The sequence below is a fragment of the Eretmochelys imbricata genome, chromosome 1 (assembly GCF_965152235.1).
Source record: "Eretmochelys imbricata isolate rEreImb1 chromosome 1, rEreImb1.hap1, whole genome shotgun sequence".
In the NCBI taxonomy this organism is placed as follows: domain Eukaryota; kingdom Metazoa; phylum Chordata; order Testudines; family Cheloniidae; genus Eretmochelys; species Eretmochelys imbricata.
This window is the reverse complement of record NC_135572.1, coordinates 3375497-3400898: the sequence shown is the minus strand read 5'-3', so window position 1 is coordinate 3400898 and position 25402 is coordinate 3375497. Positions and strand designations below refer to the sequence as shown.

The window sequence follows — 25402 nt, the reverse complement described above, 5'->3', positions numbered from 1 at the left end:
GGGAAAAGCAGGGCGTGGAGGGGAAGCGACAAGCAGGAAAGAAAAGAAAATGAGGCATACAGTCGGGATGCAACAGAGAGGCTGATAAAAGTTTTGGAGCACCAAACCAACATGCTGCAGTCCCTTGTAACCCTCCAAAACGAGCAGATTGTGTGTCTGCCCGCCCCTTCGGCACATTCAGAGCTCTTTCCCATACCTTCCCCAGACTTTACCCACACATCCCTTTCTGATTTCTGGGATTTCAGGCTTTCCCCCACACTTCACCCCTGCAGAGAGCTCTTCAAATGACAGCTGGAATTATGCTCACCTGTAAGCGTCAGCTCTCCCTGGGTATGTGTCTCTCCCCTCCACCCAGAAATGTACAGGTGTCTCTCTGTGTGTACGTGTTCTCGTGGGTTTTTTGGCAATAAAACAAAGTTCTTTGGAAAATAAGCACTCTTTGTTTGTTTCCATGCAAGTTATGATAGCAGATGGCATCAGGAAACAAACAAGCAGTTTTATCATTTCCTTACATTGAATCTTGAGTCTGAAGAATCACAACTGCTTCTTACCCTACCAAAACTGGACTACATAATGCATTACAATCCCAATCACAGCAACAAATATTACTGGTACTCATCTTCCAAATGCTGCCTCAAAGCCTCCCAAATTGCTCCCCAGTGTTTCCCTCTAATAGCCTTGGTATCTGGATGCTCAAAATCAGCAGCAAAATGTTCTGCCTTAATAGTCCACGCCTGGTCAAACTTTTTACCGTTTACTTCACAAATATTATGTGATGTGCAACACGTGGCTATGACCATGGAAATATTATCCACATGGAGGTCTAACCTGCCCTAAAGCATCACCAGCATGCCTTTAATCTGCCAAATGCACATTCCATGGTCATCCTATCCCTACTCAGCCAATTGTTGAAATGCTTATTGCTGTGATCCAGGTTTTCCATGTATGGCTTCATGAGCCATGGCATGAAGCGGTACATCAGGCCTCCAAGATAACTATGGGATTTTTAAAAGCCCTACAGGGATCTTCTGGTCAGGGAAGAAAGTCCCCACTTCCAGATTTCTCTAAGGCCCGGTCTGCCTGAACATTTGTGCGTCACACCCTTTTCCCGACCACCCCGCATTGAAGTCAGTGACCACTTGTGGTGATCAACGAGCACTTGGAAGACCCTAGAGAAGCACCCCTTCCGATTGATGTACTCCGTCACAAGGTGGTCTGGTTCCAAAATTGGAATGCACATGCCATCTCTCTCCCATCCACCATTAGGGAAACCCATTTCTGAAAAGCAATCCACAATTTTATGCACATTGCCAAAAGTCGCAGTCCTTCGTAGTAGGATGTGATAAATGGCCCCACACACTTGCAGTAACACAGCCCCTATGGTTGAATTTCCATCTTCAAACTGATATGTGACCCAGTGGTAGCAGCCTGGAGTCACTAGGTTCCGCACTGGTTTCAGAGTAACAGCCGTGTTAGTCTGTATTCGCAAAAAGAAATGGAGTACTTGTGGCACCTTAGAGACTAACCGCACTGCAATCGCTACGTGATTCTCCACCCAGAAGGCAGCTCTCATTTCGGTATCCTAACACAACAAGGCTGGTGTCAGCTCAGTACACAGTTCCAGGAAAGTGCCTTTCTGCATCCTAAATTTCTGAAGCCACTGCTCATCATCCCTGACCTGCATAACAATGAAATCCCACCAATGAGGGCTAATTTCCCAAGCCAAAAAGAAACATTCAACAATGTTCAGCTCTTCCGTGAGTGGCAAAAGCAATCTAACACTGCTGCTATCCATTTCGGGGAGCATGTCAGGCAACGTCAGGCAATTGTGACTCCGATTGCCTTCGCAACTTCAAGATTGATTCTATTACCATTCATGGTGTGCTCCTGAGAGCTAGCAGAGCAGTGGAGAGCAGCGCGGGATCCATTCCTGACGACAGAGATGGCGAGCTGAGCAGAAATGGAGATGGAAAAATCAAACTTTTGGCAAAAAAAACTCTGCCAGTGTAAATGTAGCCTTAATTCAATGAAAGCCAGGCTAGAGAGTCCATGCTGTAGGGAGTTCCCCTGCTTGCTCAAAATCTGAGAGTGGAAAAAAAACCCAAAGATATGCAAAGACATGTGCCAGGGGAACACATCGTAACTAGAACACACCTCAGAGGAAAGACCTGGGTGTCACTGATTACAGCTCCACGGAAAAATCTGCTTATTCACAGCAATAGTCAAAGCAAGAGAATGTTTGGATGCCTAGGGAATGGGATGCAATATAACCTGATCTGGCCATGCGCTCATTTTTGGACACCCAGTCCGTATAAAAGATGCAGCAGATAGAAAGGGGATTTCTGAGATAGGCTATAAGAATGGGGGAGACTACCTTATGCGGGCAGATAAAAAAATCCAGGCCTGGTCAGTTTAGAGAAGAGACAAAAAAGAGGGCATATGATAGAGGAGAACAAAATAAAGGAATGCACCCTCAGCAAGTTTGCGGATGACACTAAACTGGGAGGAGTGGTAGATACACTGGAGGGTAGGGATAGGATACAGAGGGACCTAGAGAAATTTGAGGATTGGGCCAAAAGAAATCTGATGAGGTTCAACAAGGACAAGTGCAGAGTCCTGCACTTAGGATGGAAGAATCCAATGCACCGCTACAGACTAGGGACCGAATGGCTAGGCAGCAGTTGTGCAGAAAAGGACCTAGGGGTGACAGTGGACAAGAAGCTGGATATGAGTCAACAGTGTGCCCTTCATGCCAAGAAGTCCAATGACATTTTGGGATGTATAAGTAGGGACATTGCCAGCAGATCGAGGGACGTGATCATTCCCCTCTATTCGACATTGGTGAGGCCTCATCTGGAGTACTGTGTCCAGTTTTGGGCCCCACACTACAAGAAGGATATGGATAAATTGGAGAGAGTCCAGCGAAGGGCAACAAAAATGATTAGGGGTCTGGAACACATGAGTTATGAGGAGAGGCTGAGGGAACTGGGCTTGTTTTGTCTATGGAAGAGAAGAATGGGGGGAATTTGATAGCTGCTTTTAACTACATGAAAGGTGGATTCAAAGAGGATGGATCTAGACTATTATCAGCGAGCAGATGACAGGACAAGGAGTAATGGTCTCAAGTTGCAGTGTGGGAGATTTAGGTTGGATATTAGGAAAAACTTTTTCACTAGGAGGGTGGTGAAACACTGGAATGCGTTACCTAGGGAAGTTTTTAAGGTCAGGCTTGACCAAGCCCTGGCTGGAATGATTTAGTTGGGATTGGTCCTGCTCTGGGCAGGGGGGTGTACTAGATGAGCTCCAGATGTCCCTTCCAACTATGATATTCTATGATTCTATGATGCTATGAATGGAACTGATTACAATCAAATGGACAAACATAGACCAGTTCCCAGCCAGTAATATCTATAGACACTTAGGGCTTCAAAGGTGCTAATTCTCCAAAGCTAAGGAAAATAACCAGCAAAACTGATTGGGAGGAAAAATTTAGACATCGAAATGGGAAGGAAAATTGAGATTTCTTTAAGAAGAGTTTATTAGAGAGACAGAAAACCATGATTTTACAATCAAGAAAGTTGACAATTTTGGCTAAAAATCCAGTCCAGTGGCAAAGCGAAGGGAGCCTGCGGTGGCGAGGGTGGAGGTAGCAATATATAGCAAAAGTGAGAAAAGGAAAAAAAAGGGCTAAGGATCACAAAAAGGAACTTATTAAGAATATTAAGGAAAAAATAAATCCTAGGAAAGCTATAGGCCGATTCCTAGAGGTAGCAAGGAATCTATTTAATGTTGTCGAAAAGGAAAATGTGTTGAAGAAATATTTTTGTTCTGAATTTGGAAAGAAGCAGTATGAAGTACTTAAATCACAAGAGTTGACAAAATACTTTCCAGTCCATTAGCTGTCAAGGAGGTTGTTAAACGCATCTAGAGTAGAACCTTAGAGTGACAAACACCAGAGTTACTAATTGACCGATCAACCACACACCTCATTCAAAACCAGAAGTATGCAATTAGACAGCAGCAAAGCCAAACAAAAAAACAAAAAAGGCAAATACAGGACAGTTCTGTGTTAAATGTAAACTATGAAAAAAAAGGGAAAGTTTAAAAAAAAATTTGACAAAGCTGGGAAACAATGGAAAAGCTGGTGTGGGATTAGTTCAAGTCCAGGAATATAACTAATGCCACACAACAACAGGGTGTGTGCAAAACAAGTCTGTTCAAATAAATTGAATTTCATCCTTTAATGAGAATACATGTTTGGTTGATCAAGGGAACTGTACAGATCCAATAGACTCTGATTTCTCTGAGGTATTTGCTTCAGTAGGGAAAATATTCTGATTAAAAATATAGATACAATACAATATCAGTAGAGCACATGTCAAATGCACAAAAATCTGGGTAACTGACAGATCTCAGAAAGCAGTTTTCAATTTGTCATTGTCAGTGAATCGGGCGATTTCTAGTGTGGTTCTTCAGGGAGCAGTTCTAAGCCAAGTACTATTCAATATTTTCATCAAGGATCTGGAAGCAATTAGAAAATCACTGCGTTTGGTGAGTTGGGACCGAACAAAAAACAAACAAAATATTTTAATACAGTCAAATGCAAAGTGATCCTCTCAGAACGGGGAATGTAGGCTAGACCCACAGACTAGGGCACTGTATTATCGAATGAAGGAAACCTGACAAGGTTTTAGGGGTCACTGTGGACAACCAGATCATTGTGAGCTCCCAGTGCGATGCATTGGCCAAATGGGCTGATGTGATCCTTGGATTAATAAATGAAGGAGTGGTAAGTTGGATCATTGGAAGGATTTTACCTCTGCACATGATTTTGGTGAAAACAACTGTGTCCAGTTCTTGGGTTCACATTTCAAAAAGGATGTTGAATAATTGGAGACTATGCTAAAGGAGTCACAAAAATTATTTCAGGCTGCAGAAAATGCCTGACAGAGAGAGAGGGACGTAAAAAAACTTCAGATATTTATCTTACCAAAAAGACCATCAAGTGGATACTTTCATGGGGAGAAAACCCTGCACACCAATGGGCTCTGTAATCTAGCGGAGAAAGGCACAGCAAGGCCCAGTGGCTGGAAGCTGAATCCAAACAAATTCCAGTTGGAAATAAGGAACCAGTGTTTATCACTGAGGGTGATTAACCATAAAAACAAACTGCAGAGGGAAGTGGTGGAATCTCCAGCTCCTCGTGTCTGCAGAACAGCGGTGCTGCCATAGCACTTCAATCTAGACAATTCTCACACCAACACCAGAGAATCTCCTGTCATCGTAGGTAATCCACCTCTCGGTAACTAGGTCAATGAAGAATTCTTCAGTAGAGCTCCTGCTATCTAGGGTAAGGTTGATATAGCTACATCTCTCAGGGGTGTCAATTTCTTTGCTTTTGCAAAAGAAGCAAATGCAATGTTAGGTTGCATTAGCAGAGGCATAGCAGGCGAGTCACGGGAGGTGATAGAACCGCTCTACTCCACGCTGGCCAGGCCTCAGCTGGAGTACGGTGTCCAGTTTGGGTCTCCAATGTATAGGAAGGATGTAGAGGTACTGGAAAGGATCCACAGGTGAGAGACAAAGAGGATCCAACGGATGGAATTCAAGTCTTTTGAGCAAAGGCTGAAGGAACTGGGTACATTTAGCTTGCGGAAGAGGAGATTGAAGGAGGACATGGCAGCGGTCTTCAGATCCAGGAAAGGCCTCCATAAAAGAGATGGAGAAAAGTTGTTCTGTATTACTGCAGAGGCAGGAGAAGAGACAATGGGTTCACACTGCAGCAGAGGAGATTTAAGTTAAATCTCAGATAAACTGCCAGACACTAAGAACAGGAGGACATTGGAACAGACGTCTCGGGAGGTTGTGTAAGCTCCTTTGGGGGAGGTTTTGAAAAGGAGGCTAAATAGCCATCTCTTTGGGATGGTCTGGAGACAGGGGGTTAGACTAGATGACCCCTGCGATCCCTTTCAACTTGTGGCTTCATGATTCCTTCATGTAAAATCCAAGTGTAGACAAGACCTTAGTCACACAGAACATACAAATCTCAGTTCACAGGTAACTTGGTGAAATTGAATGGCCTGTGTTATAAAGGAGGTCAGGCTGGATAATCAAATGGTCTTATACCCGATGAATCTACCGATTAAAAAAAGAAGATCTGGAATTTATACTCACTGTGTTTCATAACACATGAACCTGGAAACATTAAATTACATTGAAAGTCTGAACATATAACACTGAAAAAAGAAAACTCTTTACATAATACATATTTGGCCTGTGGAACTCCTTGCCACAGACACTGTTGGAGCGAAGAGCTTCGCTGAATGGCATTCACACACGGATTGGCCATTGTAGGTGGTGCTGGTGGCACCACGGTTAGTTAAGGGTGTCTCATTCCTTCAATTAGAAGACCTGATTTTCAGTTGCTTATAAGTTTGCCAAACAAACCATTTGGACTGAAATTTCCCATGCTGGGTGTCTGCTTCTGGATGAATTGCATTTTGAAAGCTTCAGGCATAACGATTCAGCCAAATTCTCAAATAATGCTAGGAGAGACGATGTCTTGCCCATGTTGAAATATTCTCATCCTAGTGAGGTGCCCTACCACCTTCATGCTTTCCAGCACATTAAAGTCAGGTAACAGTCCTCACTGCCCCCGTTTATAGTCAGAGCCCCACATTGCAGGAGGAGGATGTAACCGTGCCTGTGCATTAACCCACAGCTGGATCCCAACGTCTTTACTCAGTTTTTTCTCCAAGGGGAATTTTGCTTCATTGAGGCCTTAGTAAACTTCCAGACAGAACCTCCAAATTTGGCCTTGTATTGGACACCTACTAACAGCTTTCATCCTGAAGTATGATCTGTGCCAGTGAAATGCAGCCAGTTAGGTGCTGGCGTCCATCAGCTGGGGTGGGGGGGCATAGCAAAGAGGGACATTTTGGCCCATGATAATGGATCAAACTCATCCTTCATGGCAAGGCCCCTGGGATATTTAATGGATGTGCAGATCGGAAAGGACCACACACCTATTCTCGATCCTGTCACGTCCAGGCTGCACTGGGTTGTCAATAACAGATGGGTACCTCTGAATTTTTAGATCGAAGTCTCTTACCTGGGAGTCCCCCTCAGGTACCGTGTCCCACACTTCTCTCACCCCCGCATCTGTGGCAACATCCCACAGCAAGAACTGACAGTGGTGTGCATTGTTTATAATAGAGATCTGTGCAATCCCAGGGGGGTCGCTCAGGTTCTAGGGGAGAACCAGCATCTGGATGCAAACAGGCTGGAGACCGGAGACACTCTAGCCAATTTCTCTCTTTCCATGTCTGCGCTTCTCTGCTATTTATCCAGCTTTGGAAGTAAACAGTAATTAAGGGACCTTCCCAAAGGGAGATGAGAACTCTTGGGCTCTCCGCTGAGTCAAAGAGGAATTAGCTGCTCTGTGCATTTATGCATATTTGAAGAAATATAGTTGATTAGGAAGAAAACTAGGGATAATGCCCCGGTTTCTGTAGTGTCTGATACCCTGTAAATGCCCAGGATGGACGGGTAGATGGTAGACAGACTGATCAGGAGACAGATGACTTATGGGAGATGTCAAGGTTCCTTCCCCACTCTGAACTCTAGGGTACAGATGTGGGGACCTGCGTGAAAACCTCCTAAGCTTACTTTTACCAGCTTAGGTTAAAACTTCAAGGGCAAAGGGTAAAATTAATTTGTACCTTGGGGATTTCCACTGCCACCACCAAACTTTATCTGGGTTTACTGGGAAACAGTTTGGACACATCTTTCCCCCCAAAATCCTCCCAACCCTTGCACACCACTTCCTGGGGAAGGTTTGGTAAAAATCCTCACCAATTTGCATAGGTGACCACAGACCCAAACCCTTAGATCTCAGAACAATGAAAAATCATTCAGTTTTCTTACAAGAAGACTTTTAATAGAAGTAAAAAGAAAAGAATCACCTCTGTAAAATCAGGATGGTGAATACCTTACAGGGTAATTAGATTCAAAACAAAGAGAATCCCTCTCGGCAAAACCTTAAGTTACAAAGAAGACACACAGATAGGAATAGTCATTCTATTCAGCACAGTTCTTTTCTCAGCCATTTAAAGAAATCATAATCTAACACATACCTAGCTAGATTACTTACTAAAAGTTCTAAGACTCCATTCCTGTTCTGTCCCCTGCAAAAGCAGCATACAGACAGACACAGACCCTTTGTTTTTTTTTCCCTCCTCCCAGCTTTTGAAAGTATCTTGTCTCCTCATTGGTCATTTTGGTCAGGTGCCAGCGAGGTTACCTTTAGCTTCTTAACCCTTTACAGGTGAGAGGATTTTTCCTCTGGCCAGGAGGGATTTTAAAGGGGTTTACCCTTCCCTTTATATTTATTACACACACCCCAAATCTCAGCTAGGGTGAAACGCTGGCTGGGATTTCTTCCTGGAGCTCTAGGACAAACAGAGTTAATCAGACACATGCACCTCTAAATATACTACCATGTACATAAAGACTAACAATATTTTCCGCATCTCAAGGACAATTTTAACCAGTTGATTCTGGGAAGCTTTCACGGGAGAGTGCTTCAGCCACATTGTTAGAAGCTCCTGAGATGTGTTGGATGTCGAAATCAAAATCTTGGAGAGCTAAACTCCACCGAAGAAGTTTTTTGTTAGTTTCTTTGACGGTGTGAAGCCACTACAGTGCAGCATGGTCGGTTTGCAGGTGGAAACGCCATCCCCAAACATATGGGCGTAGCTTTTCCAGGGCGTAGACAATGGCGTAACATTCTTTTTCACTGACGGACCAGTGGCTTTCCCTTTCAGACATTGTTTTGCTGAGAAACACTACAGGGTGGAATTCTTGATCCGGTCCTTTCTGCATTAAAACTGCTCCCACACCCCACTTGGACACATCTGTGGTTACTAGGAGCGGTTTGTCAAAGTATGGGGCCCTTAGTACAGGGTCAGACATGAGTGTCGCTTTAAGCTGGTTAAAGGCCTTCTGTCACTCTTCGGTCCACTGAACGGCATTTGGCAGTTTCTTTTTGGTTAGGTCTGTCAGTGGGGCAGCGATTTGGCTGTATTGCGGTACAAATCGTCTGTAATAACCGGCCAAGCCTAAGAAGGATTGAACCTGTTTCTTTGACTTTGGGACAGGCCACTTTTGGATAGCATCCACTTTGGCCTGTAGGGAGCTGATAGTTCCTTGACCCACCTGGTGTCCAAGGTAAGTCACTCTTTTTAGGCCTATTTGACACTTCTTAGCCTTAACAGTTAGTCCTGCCTCCCTTATGTGCTCAAGGACTTTTTGTATATATTCCAGGTGTTCTGCCCAAGAATCCAAAAATATGGCCACATCATCAAGGTAGGCGACTGCATATTCTCCTAATCCCGCTAGGAGACCATCTACAAGTCTTTGGAAGGTGGCGGGGGCATTTCGCAGCCCGAAAGGGAGGACATTAAATTCATACAGCCCGAGATGTGTGGTGAAGGCTGACCTTTCCTTGGTGGATTCATCTAGCGGTACCTGCCAGTACCCCTTGGTTAAGTCTAAGGTAGAGATGAACTGGTCCCGCCCCAGTTTCTCTAATAGTTCATCTGAGCGTGGCATTGGATAGTTGTCATGGCATTGGATAGTTGTCTGAATTACAGCATTTAGCTTACGGTAGTCCATGCAAAAACGTATCTCCCCATCTGGTTTGGGAACTAGAACCACTGGAGATGCCCATGCACTTCCAGAGGGGTGGATTACATCCATCTGTAACATATCCTGGATCTCCCGGTCTATAGCAGTTTTAGCTTGAGGAGACACCCGGTAAGGTTGGACCCTAATTGGGTGAGCATTACCCATGTCAATGGAGTGGCATGCCCGTTCAGTCAGTCCTGGGGTGGCTGAGAACGTTGGCATGTAGCTAGTGCACAGCTCCTTGATCTGCTGTCGCTGCATACGCCCAAGGGTCATGGAGAGGTTCACCTCTTCCACACCACCAGCACTTTTCCCTTCGTAGTAGACACCTTCAGGCCACTCAGTGTCATATCGTCCCTGGGCTGTAAACTGACAAACCTTTCATTCTCTGGAATAAATGGGCTTTAGAGACTTAATATGGTACACCTTAGGCTTTCGGTTGGAGGTGTGGAATGCTATGAGATAATTAACAGCTCCCAGGCACTCCTGGACCGTGAATGGCCCTTCCCACGATGCTTCCATTTTATGGGCCTGGAGTGCCTTTAAGACCATGACCTGGTCTCCTACTTTGAAGGAACGCTCCCTGGCATGTTTATCATACCAGGCTTTTTGCTCTTTTTGAGCATCCTGTAAGTTTTCTTTAGCAAGGGCTAAAGAGGTTCGGAAGATGTTTTGTAGGTTAGTTACAAAGTCCAGAATGTTAGTTCCTGGAGAAGGTGTAAACCACTCCCACTTCACCAACTGTAATGGGCCCTTAAACTCATGGCCATATACAAGTTCAAATGGGGAAATCCCTAAAATGGGGTGTGGTACAGCTCTGTAGGCAAAGAGCAACTGCTGCAACACTAGGTCCCAATCATTGGAGTGCTCATTTACGAATTTACGTATCATGGCCCCCAAAGTTCCATTAAACTTCTCCACCAGGCCATTTGTTTGATGGTGGTAAGGAGTGGCAACCAAATGATTTACCCCATGAGCTTCCCAGAGGTTTTCCATAGTTTCTGCCAGGAAATTAGTCCCTGCATCTGTGAGGATGTTGGAGGGCCAACCTACCCTGGCAAAAATGTCTACTAGTGCCTGGCACACACATTTAGCCCTGGTGTTACTTAAAGCTACTGCTTCCGGCCATCGGGTGGCAAAATCCATGAAAGTCAGTATGTACTGCTTACCTCTGGGTGTCTTTTTCAGAAAAGGACCCAGAATATCAACAGCTACTCGCTGAAATGGAACTTTGATGATGTGGAGTGGCTGGAGAGGGGCTTTGACCTGGTCTTGCTGTTTTCCCACTCTTTGGCATCCTTCACAAGACCGGATAGAGGTAGAAACATCCTTGCCCATTCCCTCCCAGTGGAATGACCCCCCCAAACGGTCTTTGGTCCTGTTCACCCCAGCATGGCCATTAGGGTGATCGTGGGCTAAGCTCAAGAGCTTGGCCCGGTATTTAGTTGGAACTACCAACTGTCTCTGAGGATGCCAGTCTTCCTGGTGTCCCCCAGAAAGAGTTTCCTTGTATAAAAGTCCTCTTTCGACAACAAACCTGGATCGAATAGAAGAGCTGAGAGGTGGTGGGTTGCTCCGTGCCACCGTCCAAGCTCTCTGGAGGCTTTCATCTGCTTCGTGTTCGGTCTGGAACTGTTCCCTTGATGCTGGAGACATCAGTTCCTCATTGGATTGTGTACCTATGCTTGGTCCCTCTGGAAACGATGTAGGGGGTTGGGCTGTTTCCATTGACTGTGAACCGCTCTCCGCTGGGACACTATGTTGGGGTTCAGGCTCTGGCTGAGCCTCTTGTGTAGGGTTATGGGCTGCTGCCAGTTCAGGTTTGGTGGGGCCCTCTGGTGTTGAGGTTGCAAGTACTGGATTCAGTGCTGGCAATGGGTCTGGTGCTGGTTGTTCCGCCGCTTCCAGGACTGGTTCCATCTGGGTCTCTGGGACTGGATCCACTACTGCTGTTGCAGACATTGGCCTGGGGTCCTGGTCCACCACCTCTGACCGGGTCCTGATAGAAGTTTCCGGAACAGAGCTAGGCCTCACGGCTTGTTTAGCCTGGATGTGGGTTCCCACCCTCTTGGCCCGCTTCACATGATTGGTCAAGTCTTCCCCCAACAGCATGGGGATGGGATAATCATCATAGACTGCAAAAGTCCATGTTCCTGACCAGCCCTGGTACTGGACAGGCAACTTGGCTGTAGGCAAATTGAAAGAGTTGGACTTGAAGGGTTGAATCATCACTTGGATCTTTGGATTGATTAAACTGGGGTCCACTAAGGAAGCATGGATAGCTGATACTTGTGCTCCGGTGTCCCTCCACGTGGTGACCTTCTTCCTGCCCTCACTCACAGTTTTCCTCCGCTCCAAGGGTATCTGGGAGGTATCTGGGCCTGCGGATCTTTGGTGTGATTCCAGTGCAATGAACTGTAATCTGTTGGGGTTCTTGGGGCAGTTGGCCTTTACATGCCCCAGCTCGTTACATTTAAAACACCGTCCAGCTGACGGGTCACTGGGGTGAGGTGGGTTGCTGGAGAATGGGGTGGTGGGACGATAAGGGGTCTGGAGGGTTCTTTGGGAGGTAGGTTGGGCCTTGGGCAACCCCGGTAATAGGGTGTGGTTTGGGGTTGTCCCTTCTGGTCTCCGCTCCAACTGCGACCAGTTTTCTTCTTCTTGGCCACCTCCACCCATCTGGCTCCAATCTCTCCCGCCTCAATTACAGTTTTGGGCTTCTTTCTATCTTTCTATTTCCTCAGGAACCCCCTCTAAGAATTGTTCCATTTGCATTAGGAAGGGCAAATTTACTGGAGATTCAACACTTGCTCCTGATATCCAGGCATCCCAATGTTTCATAATGTGGTCGGCATGTCGGGTAAATGACACGTCTGGTTTCCACCTTAGGGCTCTGAATTGCCGACGGGAATGCTCGGGTGTTATCCCCATTCTGACTCTCGCCTTGGATTTAAACAGTTCATACTTGTTCATGTGTTCTTTAGGCATTTCAGCTGCCACCTCAGCTAAGGGTCCACTGAGCTGCAGCCTCAGCTCTACCATGTATTGGTCAGTAGAGATGCTGTACCCAAGGCAGACTGTTTCAAAGTTTTCTAAGAAGGCCTCCATATCATCGCCTGCCTTGTAGGTGGGGAACTTTCTGGGATGGGAAGTGGTACCTGGAGAAGGATTGCTGGGGTTTGTTGGTATATTCTGCTGAGCCTTTACCTTCTCCATCTCCAGTCCATGCTTCCTCTCTTTTTCCTTCTCCTCCTCCACATGCTTCCTTGCCTCCATTTCCCTCCTGTGACCAGCCTCCTGTACCACCTCCTCCAGCCGCATGAGTTCTATCTGTCTTTCACGTTCCTTTTGTTTTTCCTCAGCCTGAAATCTGGCTAATTCCAGCTTTTCTTGAGCCTTGGATTCTGTCATGCTAACCTCTCTGTTTTTAACTAACTTTACACCCGAGGTTTAGAAATAAACAAACAAAACTTGACTGTAAAATTTTGCTGTGCTGGAATAGGATACCTATTCTCTGATAGTGATTGTCAGCCTACAGAAAAAGACAATTCCCTTTGTCTCTGCTCTGGCCCCAAATCAAAGCAAAAAACCTCCAACTACTTGGAAACCTACTTACTAGCAGCCCAAAGGAAAAAAAAATCCTTTTCAAACCTGTGCTCCTGTAAAAATAATCAAAATCCTAAAAAAAAAAAAAAAAAAAAACCTGCCAGTTTTGTCTCCAGGCAACTGGGTAGAACACCGCCCTATTTACTTTTAGGGGAAAACAAAACCCTCTGCTTTCTGAAGACTGTGAATTTCCCTGCAGGAGATTAACTACTCTGCCTCCAGGCAAAGAAAATGTGTAATTCACAAAGATAATCCCCTTTTGTCTCTGCTCTGACCCCAAAGCCGAGAAAAAAAAGCTGCTATCAGTTGGACCTCCTTTCCAGCAGCCCCAAAGGAAAAAAAAATCCTTTTTAAAATCTGTTTTTCTGGTTCAAAAAATCTCAAACTGATCTCAGAAGGATTTCAGGTTAATCCCACCACTCTGCCACCATGTCAAGGTTCCTTCCCCACTCTGAACTCGAGGGTACAGATGTGGGGACCTGCATGAAAACCTCCTAAGATTACTTTTACCAGCTTAGGTTAAAAATTCCCCAAGGTACAAATTAATTTTACCGTTTGCCCTTGGATTTCCATTGCCACCACCAAACTTTATCTGGGTTTACTGGGAAACATAGTTTGGACACATCTTTCCCCCCAAAATCCTCCCAACCCTTGCATACCACTTCCTGGGGAAGGTTTGGTAAAAATCCTCAGCAATTTGCATAGGTGACCACAGACCCAATCCCTTGGATCTTAGAACAATGAAAAAGCATTCAGTTTTCTTACAAGAAGACTTTTAATAGAAGTAAAAAGAAAAGAATCCCCTCTGTATAATCAGGATGGTGAATACCTTACAGGGTAATTAGATTCAAAACATAGAGAATCCCTCTAGGTAAAACCTTAAGTTACAAAAAAGACACACAGACAGGAATAGTCATTCTGTTCAGCACAGTTCTTTTCTCAGCCATTTAAAGAAATCATAATCTAACACATACCTAGCTAGATTACTTACTAAAAGTTCTAAGACTCCATTCCTGTTCTGTCCCCAGCAAAAGCAGCATACAGACAGACACAGACCTTTTTTTTTTCCCCTCCTCCCAGCTTTTGAAAGTATCTTGTCTCCTCATTGGTCATTTTGGTCAGGAGCCAGTGAGGTTACCTTTAGCTTCTTAACCCTTTACAGGTGAGAGGATTTTCCCTCTGGCCAGGAGGGATTTTAAAGGGGTTTACCCTTCCCTATATATTTATGACAGGAGATAAGAACACTTTCTCCAGGCACACTGGGCTGTGGCTAAGGGATCAAGCTAAGGGCCAGGCTTTGGATCAGTGTAGGATGGTGCAATTCTGGGGTGCAAGTTTGGGGAGCTGGGGGAAATTGGCTTGAGCCTATCGAGCATTACTTATGAGCTACTGGGAGTTTATTCATGTAACTCAGCTGGGTGTGTCCCTGCCTGTGTCTGTGTGTGTAAGCCCAGTTGGTGGGACAGTGGGCTCAGCTGTCCCACAGTCCAGGTTGCACCCCGGGGATCCCATCATAGGAGTTCTGTCCTTGGGCTAGTCCCAGAAAACACAAGGACTCTCACAAGATCCCCTCTTTGAGCAGGTTCTTCGAAGCCAAGGGGGCTGGCTGGCGACGCTTGGAGGAAAGAGCCGATTTCCCAGACATCCACCTCTCACTTTTCAAGAACTCTTTCCTTCTTTCTTAGAACGAGGACAAGGCTCCCTGCAGAAAAACAGGTTTTTATGTGCTCTTCCCATCTTCCAGTGGCTGTTGTGTCCCAGCTGCTTGCCCTGCTAGAACCTGGCAATGCCCCTTCCTTACATGGCTACCAGCTGTAGCACCCATCATGGGACGAGAACAGGGTGTGATGCTGTATGATTGAACAATGACCATTTTTTCATTGTTGCTACCGCGGTTATACAACTGCTACAAAGCTTGTACCAAGTGTGTCCTGTCAGGTGTCAGTGGAAAAGTTACGATTTGTTCAGTATGACTAACTATTTATGTCCATGTATCATCGTTGTGTCTGAAGCTATGAATATTGCCAATGTACTAGTTTCTTACACGGGGCCTCAGGGGTCCAGTTATCAGCAATTAGTAAGGTGGGAACCCTATGAATTAATAAATTGTACACAGACCGATTCCTCCATTTTTCACGCTCACACAGCACTATAAGGCCATGAAAGGAATAAATATTGTTTTCACTGTCCAGTCAGTGATTCAGGGAAGAGGGTCCAGCACCATAAAACCAACCAGGTCAGAACAAATCTCAATCTGAGAGTCAGAGCCTGAGGAGAAACCATTAGGCTCCTTCATGAGTAAAGAGCTGGAGCAGCCTGTCCCAGATCTGTTTGGTCCTTACCCCATAGATGATGGGGTTTAGCATGGGGGGCATCAAGAAGTAAACTCTGGAAACGAGAACATGGAAATTCAGAGCCACATTCTGGCCAAACCGGTACAGGAGGGAAATGAAGAGACGTGGGACGTAAAAGGTTAAAATGACAAAGAGGTGGGAGCCGCAGGTCCGAAAAGTCTTGAGCCGAGCTTCCTTTGTGGGGAGGCTGAAGATGGCCCTAAGGATCTGGATATAGGACACAACAATAAAAATCACATCCAGACCCATCACACTGAATTGCACAAAGAGTCCGTAGTAACTACTGATGCGGATGTCGGCGCAGGCCAGATTCACCACGGCCATGTGCACACATAATGTCTGTGGGATGATGTTGGTTCTGCAATATGGCCATTGCCTCGCCAGGAAGGGATAGGGCAGTGAGAAAATGCCACAGCGTAGCACCATGGCCAGGCCAATCTTGGCCACCATGGGGTTTGTCAGGATGGTAGAATGTCTCAGGGGATGGCAGATGGCCACGTAGCGATCCAGAGCCATGGCCGCAAAGATCCCAGACTCCATCGCTGAGAAGCTGTGAATGAAGTACATCTGGGTGAGGCAGGCACTGAAATCGATCTCTCTGGAATTGAACCAGAAGATGCTCAACATTTTGGGGAAGATGGTCGTAGAGAGGACCAGGTCAGTGACAGCCAGCATGCAGAGGAAATAGTACATGGGCCCATGGAGGCTTGGCTCTGTCTTCACAATGAACAGGATGGTGACGTTCCCCAAGATGGCTATAGCATACATGGTGCAGAAGGGGATGGAGATCCAGACATGGGCTGCCTCTAGGCCAGGAATGCCCAGCAGAATGAAGGTGGAGGGATTGGTGAAGTTGTTTGTGTTGGAATCTGACATGGAGTAGGGGAGAAGTTGTCCAACTCTGAGGCAGAACGGTGTCTCCTGCATGAACCACGTGTCCCACTGACTTCCTGTATGTGCCCAGGCTCTAGGGGGATGGTCGCAGTACAAATGCCTGGATGGAGAGACAATGTGAATATGAGACACTATATGCACAACTGGAGGCTGTTCTCATGGGTGAAGCAGATTGGTCGCCCTTCACACACTGAAAAATGACATTTTTATGATTCAGAGAAATGAATTATGAACACATGATGCTACAAATGCCAATTCCATGTGTTCTGGTGCTCAGTGTGTCAGTAACTCCAACACATCATGGTCTGGGAAACCTTAATAGACACCAGCAGTTAACACAACTGTGGATACACGTTATTCATCATTGTTCCTTAGGCCTTGTCTACACTGCCAAGTTTTTCCTCCCAAAAAGTATCTTTTGGAGAAGAAACAGTGGCCCTGTACACACTGCAAAGCCACTTTTAATGATGGAAATCCTCAGTTTCAGTGAGATAATAAAACCACCTTGATGCGAGCTTTAAGGCTTTTTATGCAAAACTTTTGTCACTGAGGCTCCAGTGTAGACCCTTGGGCTTGATTTTATTGCTGTAATTGGCCTCTGGAAGGTGTCCCACAATGCCCATCCTGACCACTCTGGTAAGCACTTTCAACTGCCCTGTCCTGCATCGAGGTGAACACCTTCTACCCTTCCCCCTTTAGAGGCCGGGGAATTTAGAAATCCCATGTCCTGTTTACTCAACATGGAGAGCTTACATCACAGCTTCCTAGGTGGCCATGGTGGCTCCACACAGCAAATCCTCTCCAGTTTGGGGCACTGTGGATCTGCTGGATCTGCTCAGTACTTGGGGAGAGGAGGCCGTGCACTCCCAGCTGTGCTCCAGCTGTAGGGACGTTCATACCGATGGGCAGATTTCATGCAGCTTGTGGGGAAAGATCTGTGTTCAGGACACACTGCAGTGCACAGCAAAGGGGAAGGAGCTGAGGCAGAACGCCAGGGAGGCAAATGGTCAGTCCAGTGCTGTGCCCCAAACCTGCCATTTTATAAGGAGTTGGACGTTATTCTTGGCAGCGACCCCACCTCCACAACCAAGACCCCCGTGGATACTTCAGCGGGGCTGGATCCGATTCAAACTGGACTTAACCCAGAAGAGAAAGTCATCGATGAAGATCTGGAGGCATTAGAAGATGTGGAGCCCGTGCCAGCATTGCCCAGTTCTTTGTCCAGTTGTTACCAGGGGTTCTTGGAACCCAAAGCTCTTGGTAACTTTTACTCTGTGCGAGGTGGTGTCAGGAAATAAATCAGGGGAGACACGGCCGTCCGACCGATAGATGGCTGGCACAAACAGGACAACACGAGAGCGCTTTCACTTAAAGCTAAACTTTACTTCGTGTCAAGCACCTATACACACGTCCACAACAGGTTACTAAAACACCCCCAACCCTTGATAATTACCAAACCTGAATCATAGAATCATAGAATATCAGGGTTGGAAGGGACCTCGGAAGGGTGTGTGATTGTGTTACCTACTGAGGGTGTGGAAACCTGTAGCAAGAAGGAAAAGATTCCTGAACTTGTGTGTGGCAAAGGGAAGGAGAAGGCTTCTAACCTTTTATCTAGGAAGTCTGTAAGTTTGCCTGAAAGGGGATTGTGTAGGAATCCGCCTGATGGGCCAGAGTTGATTCTGGATGTAAGGGAGACCCAGAAAGAGTCTCTTGTTGCTCAGGAAAGTGTTCCTCTAGAGCAAGCCCTAGGTAAAGGGGGTAAGAGCAGAATTTCTGGGAGGGGTGAATTGTTGCATAGAAAAGCCCTTGGGAAAGGAATCCTCATGGAGTCTTTGCAAGCAGTTTACTGCAACTGAAGGGTGTGAAAGTGATTTAATCAAGAAAGTTTCAGTTCCTAACAGCCAGAAATTTTCTGTTGTGAATGGATCCACTGACTGTCCTGTTGAAAGACCCAGTGTGGAGAGCTTTGAGAAGGTCTCAGATGAAGTGAAAGCTGTTAAGAAAGTTAAACAGTCCTATAACCAAGTGGCTGTGTTTGGCCAGCTTGTTGGAGAGAAGACCCAATCCCAGTTTGATCCCCTGGGGTTTTGGGGTGGCCAAAGGGCATGGGCCGCATAAACCTTCCCACATGCGGCCTGCGAGTGCTATCGACCACCCCCGACCTAAGGGAGGGCGTGAAACTGGAAGGGCCTGGTTAACTCCTACCAAGGAATGGGAGAGATGCTGGGGCATCCATGGGAACGTTGGTGGCTTCGAACTTCCCCAGGTCACCAGCTAAAGTGACACCGCTCAGTTCGATCTCGAAGGGGGGAGAGATGTGACAAAGTGGGACTGTTCTTAATGTTTCCTCCGAATAGTGTGGGGGTGCCTCAGTTTCCCCCAGGCAGTTCTTAAGTATCTAGGTGGTGGGGTAAGGGTGTATGATCATTGCAGAACCCTAGAGGGCAGGTGTGTGCAGGGGTCTGGACACAGAGAATGGCCAACACCCTGTTTCCTGGCAACTGATGGCCTGGGCCCTTCCCCCCTGCAAGGTGAGAGCTAAAGGGTTGGAGAACAAAGGAATCAGGTGACCACCTGGCCCAGGAAAGGAACAAAGCCCAGAGGAGGAGGGGCTGGAGGGAGTTTCAGTTTGGGGCTGGCTGGGACATGGAGTGAAGGGCAGACGTGGTTGTCTGGCTCACTGCCCCCCAAAATGGACCCAGCTGAGGGGTCTGGTTCTCTGCACCTACAAGCTCTGTTTTAGACCATGTTCCTGTCGTCTAATAAACCTTCTGTTTTACTGGCTGGCTGAGAGTCACGTCTGACTGCGAAGTTGGGCTGCAGGACCCTCTGGCTTCCCCAGGAGCCCCGCCTGAGCGGACTCGCTGGGGGAAGCACACGGAGGGGCAGAGGATGCTGAATGCTCCCAGGTCAGACCCAGGAAGGTGGAAGCTGTGTGAGCTGTGTGTCCTGCAGACAGGCTGCTCCCAGAAAGGTGACTGCCCCAGAATCCTGACTGGCTTCATGGGGAGCAGCTCCAGAGCATCGCCCAGGGACTCCGTGACAATGAGGGTGGCTCTCGTGTGGCACAGCGGCAGCCCTTCTGCCAGTGGGAAGCACAAGATGCATCCAGAGAGAGAGTCCAGTCCTGAAGAATCCCCGCACCTCAAACATTTTCCCCTTCTTTATACATTAGTAATAGAATGACAGGTCCCTTAAAGCAAACTTAGAACCATAGAATCATAGAATATCAGGGTTGGAAGGGACCTCAGGAGATCATCTAGACCAACCCCCTGCTCAAAGCAGGACCAATCCCCAATCAAATCATCCCAACTACATACTTGTTAAGTAAGCAGTGTCAATGGTCAAGCGAAAGGTTCCTTCTGATTATCCATGAACCAGGTGTGGCTTTTTCCAGAGTTTTCAGCCTTGAGGCTGTAATAGACATTCCTGGGGCACATCCTGCTCTTCTAAAATGCATGTATCAGCCACTTCAAAACAATTCTTGTCAGGAAGGATGCGGGGTCAAGCTGCCCTCTCTCTGGCACCCAAACCCCCCTCCCCCTCCACTCCTGCCTTGGTTAAGCTAAGCCTGCTGACTTGGCTAATTTACAGCTTGCTGACTTGGCTGCTTTTAGCAATAAGCCATAGTGGTTTCAGGCACTTTACTGGTTTGCCAGAGTCTCCCCGTACACAGTCAGGAGCTCTTCTCCACTCTGGAGGTGTCCAGACAGTATCAGCTGTTATAGTTAGGTGAGCCAGAAGCAGGAGAACAGACTCCCTGGTAAATGGATTTGCTTTGTGAAGTGTGGAAGTGTGTACAGGAGAAATGTACAAGGCTGGCTGTGTTTCTGTGTGCTGGGCATTTCCCTGTGCAGCGAAGGAGCACGGTGGAACAGGGTGTTGATGCACACTGAGATTTCACAGGATTCCTCCAAAGAGTTCTCCAGCAAACTTTCTGCAGGTACTCCAGAATACTGTGCCAGAGGGTCCCTAGCAGAGCTCCTTTATTCCTGTCCCCTTGGAGGGACACTTTCCCACCCCGTTCTGCAATTACTTGGGCAAGGACTAAAGCAGCACACAGATGAGCAGCACAGAGATCGGGGTGGAAGCCGCAAGCATGGAGTAGATGCATCCTTGCTTCCCTACTTCCCCTCAGGAAAGAGATATCTGCCACAATGACTCTTGCCTGTGGAAATGCTTGGGAAACTTTTGAGTGTTATCCCATGAGAAGTGCCCTCTGTCCCCTTTCACAATGCTTTTCTCCCACGCACAATGCCTTCCAGTCCTGGGTACACTCACCATCCTTTCAGTGTTTCCTGGCATGTGTGCTTGTCAAGGGACAATCAGAAAGTGATTGGTGTGTTACCAATGGTGTATTTTAATGGAGTGTTTCAGTGCTGTACGTAGAGTTAACAATAATGCTTCAGTTTGTTGTTACTTGTGACTCACCAGATATGACCTGGAAAGGAGGCACCCCCTCCACTCCAGCTGAGCATTTCTGCCAGATAAGAAAGCACCCAAGACGGCACAAGGGGGAAATCTTCTGGGAGATGCAGTAGTTCTTTGATACAGACAAGAGGGAAAAGCAGGGCGTGGAGGGAAAGCGACAAGCAGGAAAGAAAAGAAAATGAGGCATACAGTCAGGACGCAACAGAGAGGCTGATAAAAGTTTTGGAGCACCAAACCAACATGCTGCAGTCCCTTGTAACCCTCCAAAATGAGCAGATTGTGTGTCTGCCCGCCCCTTCGGCACATTCAGAGCTCTTTCCCATACCTTCCCCAGACTTTACCCACACATCCCTTTCTGATTTCTGGGACTTCAGGCTTTGCCCCACACTTCACCCCTGCAGAGAGCTCTTCAAATGACAGCTGGAATTATGCTCACCTCCAAGAGTCAACTCTCTCCGGGTACGTGTCTCTCCCCTGCACCCAGAAATGTACAGGTGTCTCTCTGTGTGTACGTATTCTTGTGGGTTTTTTGGCAATAAAACAAAGTTCTTTGGAATATAAGCACTCTTTATCTGTTTCCATGCAAGTTATGATAGCAGATGGCATCAGGAAACAAACAAGCAGTTTTATCATTTCCTTACATTGAATCTTGAGTCTGAAGAACCACAACTGCTTCTTACCCTACCAAAACTGGACTACATAATGCATTACAATCCCAATCACAGCAACAAACATTACTGGTACTAACCTTCAAAATGCTGCCTCAAAGCCTCCCAAATTGCTCCCCCCCCCAGTGTTTCCCTCTAACAGCCTTTGTATCTGAATGCTCAAAATCAGCAGCAAAATGTTCTGCCTCAGTAGTCCACTCCCATGCAAACTTTTTACCGTTTACTTCACAAATATTATGTGATGTGCAACACGTGGCTATGACCATGGAAATATTATCCACATGGAGGTCTAAGCTGCCGTAAAGGCATCACCAGCATGCCTTTAATCTGCCAAATGCACATTCCATGGTCATCCTATCCCTACTCAGCCAATTGTTGAAATGCTTATTGCTGTGATCCAGGTTTTCCATGTATGGCTTCATGAGCCATGGCATGAAGCGGTACGTCAGGCCTCCAAGATAACTATGGGATTTTTAAAAGCCCTACAGGGATCTTCTGGTCAGGGAAGAAAGTCCCCACTTCCAGATTTCTCTAAGGCCCAGTCTGCCTGAACATTTGTGTGTCACACACTTTTCCCGACCACCCCGCATTGAAGTCAGTGAACACCTGTGGTGATCAACGAGCACTTGGAAGAACATGGAGAATCACCCTTTCCGACTGATGTACTCCATCACAAGGTGGTCTGGTTCCAAAATTGGAATGTACATACCATCTCTCTCCCATCCACCATTAGGGAAACCCATTTCTGAAAAGCAATCCACAATTTTATGCACATTGCCAAAAGTAGCAGTCCTTCGTAGTAGGATGTGATAAATGGCCCCACACACTTGCTGTAACACAGCCCCTATCGTTGAATTTCCATCTCCAAACTGATATATGACCCAGTGGTAGCAGCCTGGAGTCACTAGGTTCCACACTGCAATCGCTACGTGATTCTCCACCCAGAGGGCAGCTCTCATTTTGGTATCCTAACACAACAAGGCTGGTGTCAGCTCAGTACACAGTTCCAGGAAAGTGGCTTTCTGCATCCTAAATTTCTGAAGCCACTGCTCATCATCCCTGACCTGCATAACGATGAGATCCCACCACTGAGTGCTAATTTCCCAAGCCAAAAAGAAACATTCCATAATATTCAGCTCTTCTGTGAATGGCAAAAGCAATCTAACACTGCTGCTATCCATTTCGGGGAGCATGTCAGGCAATTGTGACTCCTATTGCCTTCGCAACTTCAAGATTGATTCCACTGCCATTCGTGGTGTGCTCCTGAGAGCTAGCAGAGCAGTGGAGAGCAGTGCGGGATCCATTCCTGACGACAGAGATGGCGAGCTGAGCAGAAATGGAGATGGAAAAATCAAACTTTTTGCAAAAAAACTCTGCCAGTGTAAATGTAACCTTAATTCAATGAAAGCCAGGCTAGAGAGTCCATGCTGTAGGGAGTTCCCCTGCTTGCTCAAAATCTGAGAGTGGAAAAAAACCCCAAAGATATGCAAAGACATGTGCCAGGCGAACACATCGTAACTAGAACACACCTCAGAGGAAAGACCTGGGTGTCACTGATTACAGCTCCACGGAAAAACCTGCTTATTCACAGCAGTAGTCAAAACAAGAGAATGTTCGGATGCCTAGAGAATGGGATGCAGTATAACCTGATCTGGCCAAGCGCTCATTTTTGGACACCCAGTCCGTATAAAGGATATAGCAGATAGAAAGGGGATTTCTGAGACAGGCTATAAGAATGGGGGAGACTACCCTATGCAGGCAGATAAAAAAATCCGGGCCTGGTCAGTTTAGAGAAGAGACAAAAAAGAGGGTATATGATAGAGGAGAACAAAATAAAGGAATGCACCCTCAGGAAATTTGCGGATGACACTAAACTGGGAGGAGTGGTAGATACACTGGATGGTAGGGATAGGATACAGAGGGACCTAGAAAAATTGGAGAATTGGGCCAAAAGAAATCTGATGAGGTTCAACAAGGACAAGTGCAGAGTCCTGACCTTAGGATGGAAGAATCCCATGCACCGTTACAGACTAGGGACCGAATGGCTCGGCAGCAGTTGTGCAGAAAAGGACCTAGGGGTGACAATGGATGAGAAGCTGGATATGAGTCAACAGTGTGCCCTTGTTGCCAAGAAGGCCAATGGCATTTTGGGATATATATATAAGGGCATTGCCAGCAGATCGAGGGATGTGATCATTCCCCTCCATTTGACATTGGTGAGGCCTCATCTGGAGTACTGTGTCCAGTTTTGGGCTCCACACTACAAGAAGGATGTGGAGAAATTGGAGAGAGTCCAGCGAAGGGCAACAAAAATGATTAGGGGTCTGGAACACATGACTTATGAGGAGAGGCTGAGGGAACTGGGCTTGTTTAGTCTACGGAAGAGAAGAATGAGGGGGGACTTGATAGCTGCTTTTAACTACATGAAAGGTGGATCCAAAGAGGTTGGATCTAGACTATTCTCAGTGGTGGAAGAGGACAGGACAAGGAGTAATGGTCTCAAGTTGCAGTGTGGGAGATTTAGGTTGGATATTAGGAAAAACTTTTTAACTAGGAGGGTGGTGAAACACTGGAATGCGTTACCTAGGGAGGTGGTGGAATCCCCTTCCTTAGAAGTTTTTAAGGTCAGGCTTGACCAAGCCCTGGCTGGGATGATTTAGTTGGGATTGGTCCTGCTCTGGGTTGGAGGTTGGACTAGATGACCTCCAGAGGTCCTTTCCAACTCTGATATTCTATGATTCTATGATGCTATGATGCTATGAATGTAACTGATTACAATCAAATGGACAAACATAGACCAGTTCCCAGCCAGTAATATCTATAGACACTTAGGGCTTCAAAGGTGCTGATTCCCCAAAGGGAGGAAAAATTTAGACAGAGAAATGGGAAGGAAAATTGAGATTTCTTTAAGAAGAGTTTATTAGAGAGACAGAAAACCACCATTTTACAATCAAGAAAGTTGACAATTTTGGCTAAAAATCCAGTCCAGTGGCAAAGCGAAGGGAGCAATTGCGGTGGTGAGGGTGGAGGTAGCAATATATAGCAAAAGTGAGAAAAGGAAAAAAAAGGGCTAAGGATCACAAAAAGGAGCTTTTTAAGAATATTAAGGAAAAAATAAATCCTAGGAAAGCTATAGGCCAATTCCTAGAGGTAGCAAGGCATCTATTTAATGTTGCCGAAAAGGAAAATGTGTTGAAGAAATATTTTTGTTCTGAATTTGGAAAGAAGCAGTATGAAGTACTTAAATCAAAAGAGTTGACAAAATACTTTCCAGTCCATTAGCTGTCAAGGACGTTGTTAAACACATCTAGAGTAGAACCTTAGAGTGACAAACACCAGAGTTACTAATTGACCGATCAACCACACACCTCATTCAAAACCAGAAGTACGCAATCAGACAGCAGCAAAACCAAACAAACAAAAAAAAAAGGCATATACAGGACAGTTCTGTGTTAAATGTAAACTATTAAAAAAAGGGAAAGTTTAAAAAAAAAGATTTGACAAAGCTGGGAAACAATGGAAAAGCTGGTGTGGGATTAGTTCAAGTCCAGGAATATAACTAATGCCACACAACAACAGGGTGTGTGCAAAACAAGTCTGTTCAAATAAATTACATTTCATCCTTTAATGAGAGTACGTTTGGTTGATCAAGGGAACTGTACAGATCCAATAGACTCTGATTTCTCTGAGGTATTTGCTTCAGTAGGGAAAATATTCTGATTAAAAATATAGATACAATACAATATCAGTAGAGCACAT

The 25402-nt window shown here is 46.2% G+C and overlaps 1 protein-coding gene across 1 annotated transcript; it reads right to left on the bottom strand.

Annotated features, from left to right (window-relative positions):
• Nucleotides 1–15575: 15575 nt before the first annotated feature.
• LOC144278061 (olfactory receptor 52R1-like) lies at nucleotides 15576–16574 on the bottom strand. The gene has a single exon (XM_077839207.1). It carries the CDS (start codon nucleotides 16572–16574, stop codon nucleotides 15576–15578), a length of 999 nt encoding a protein of 332 aa, XP_077695333.1.
• Nucleotides 16575–25402: the final 8828 nt, after the last annotated feature.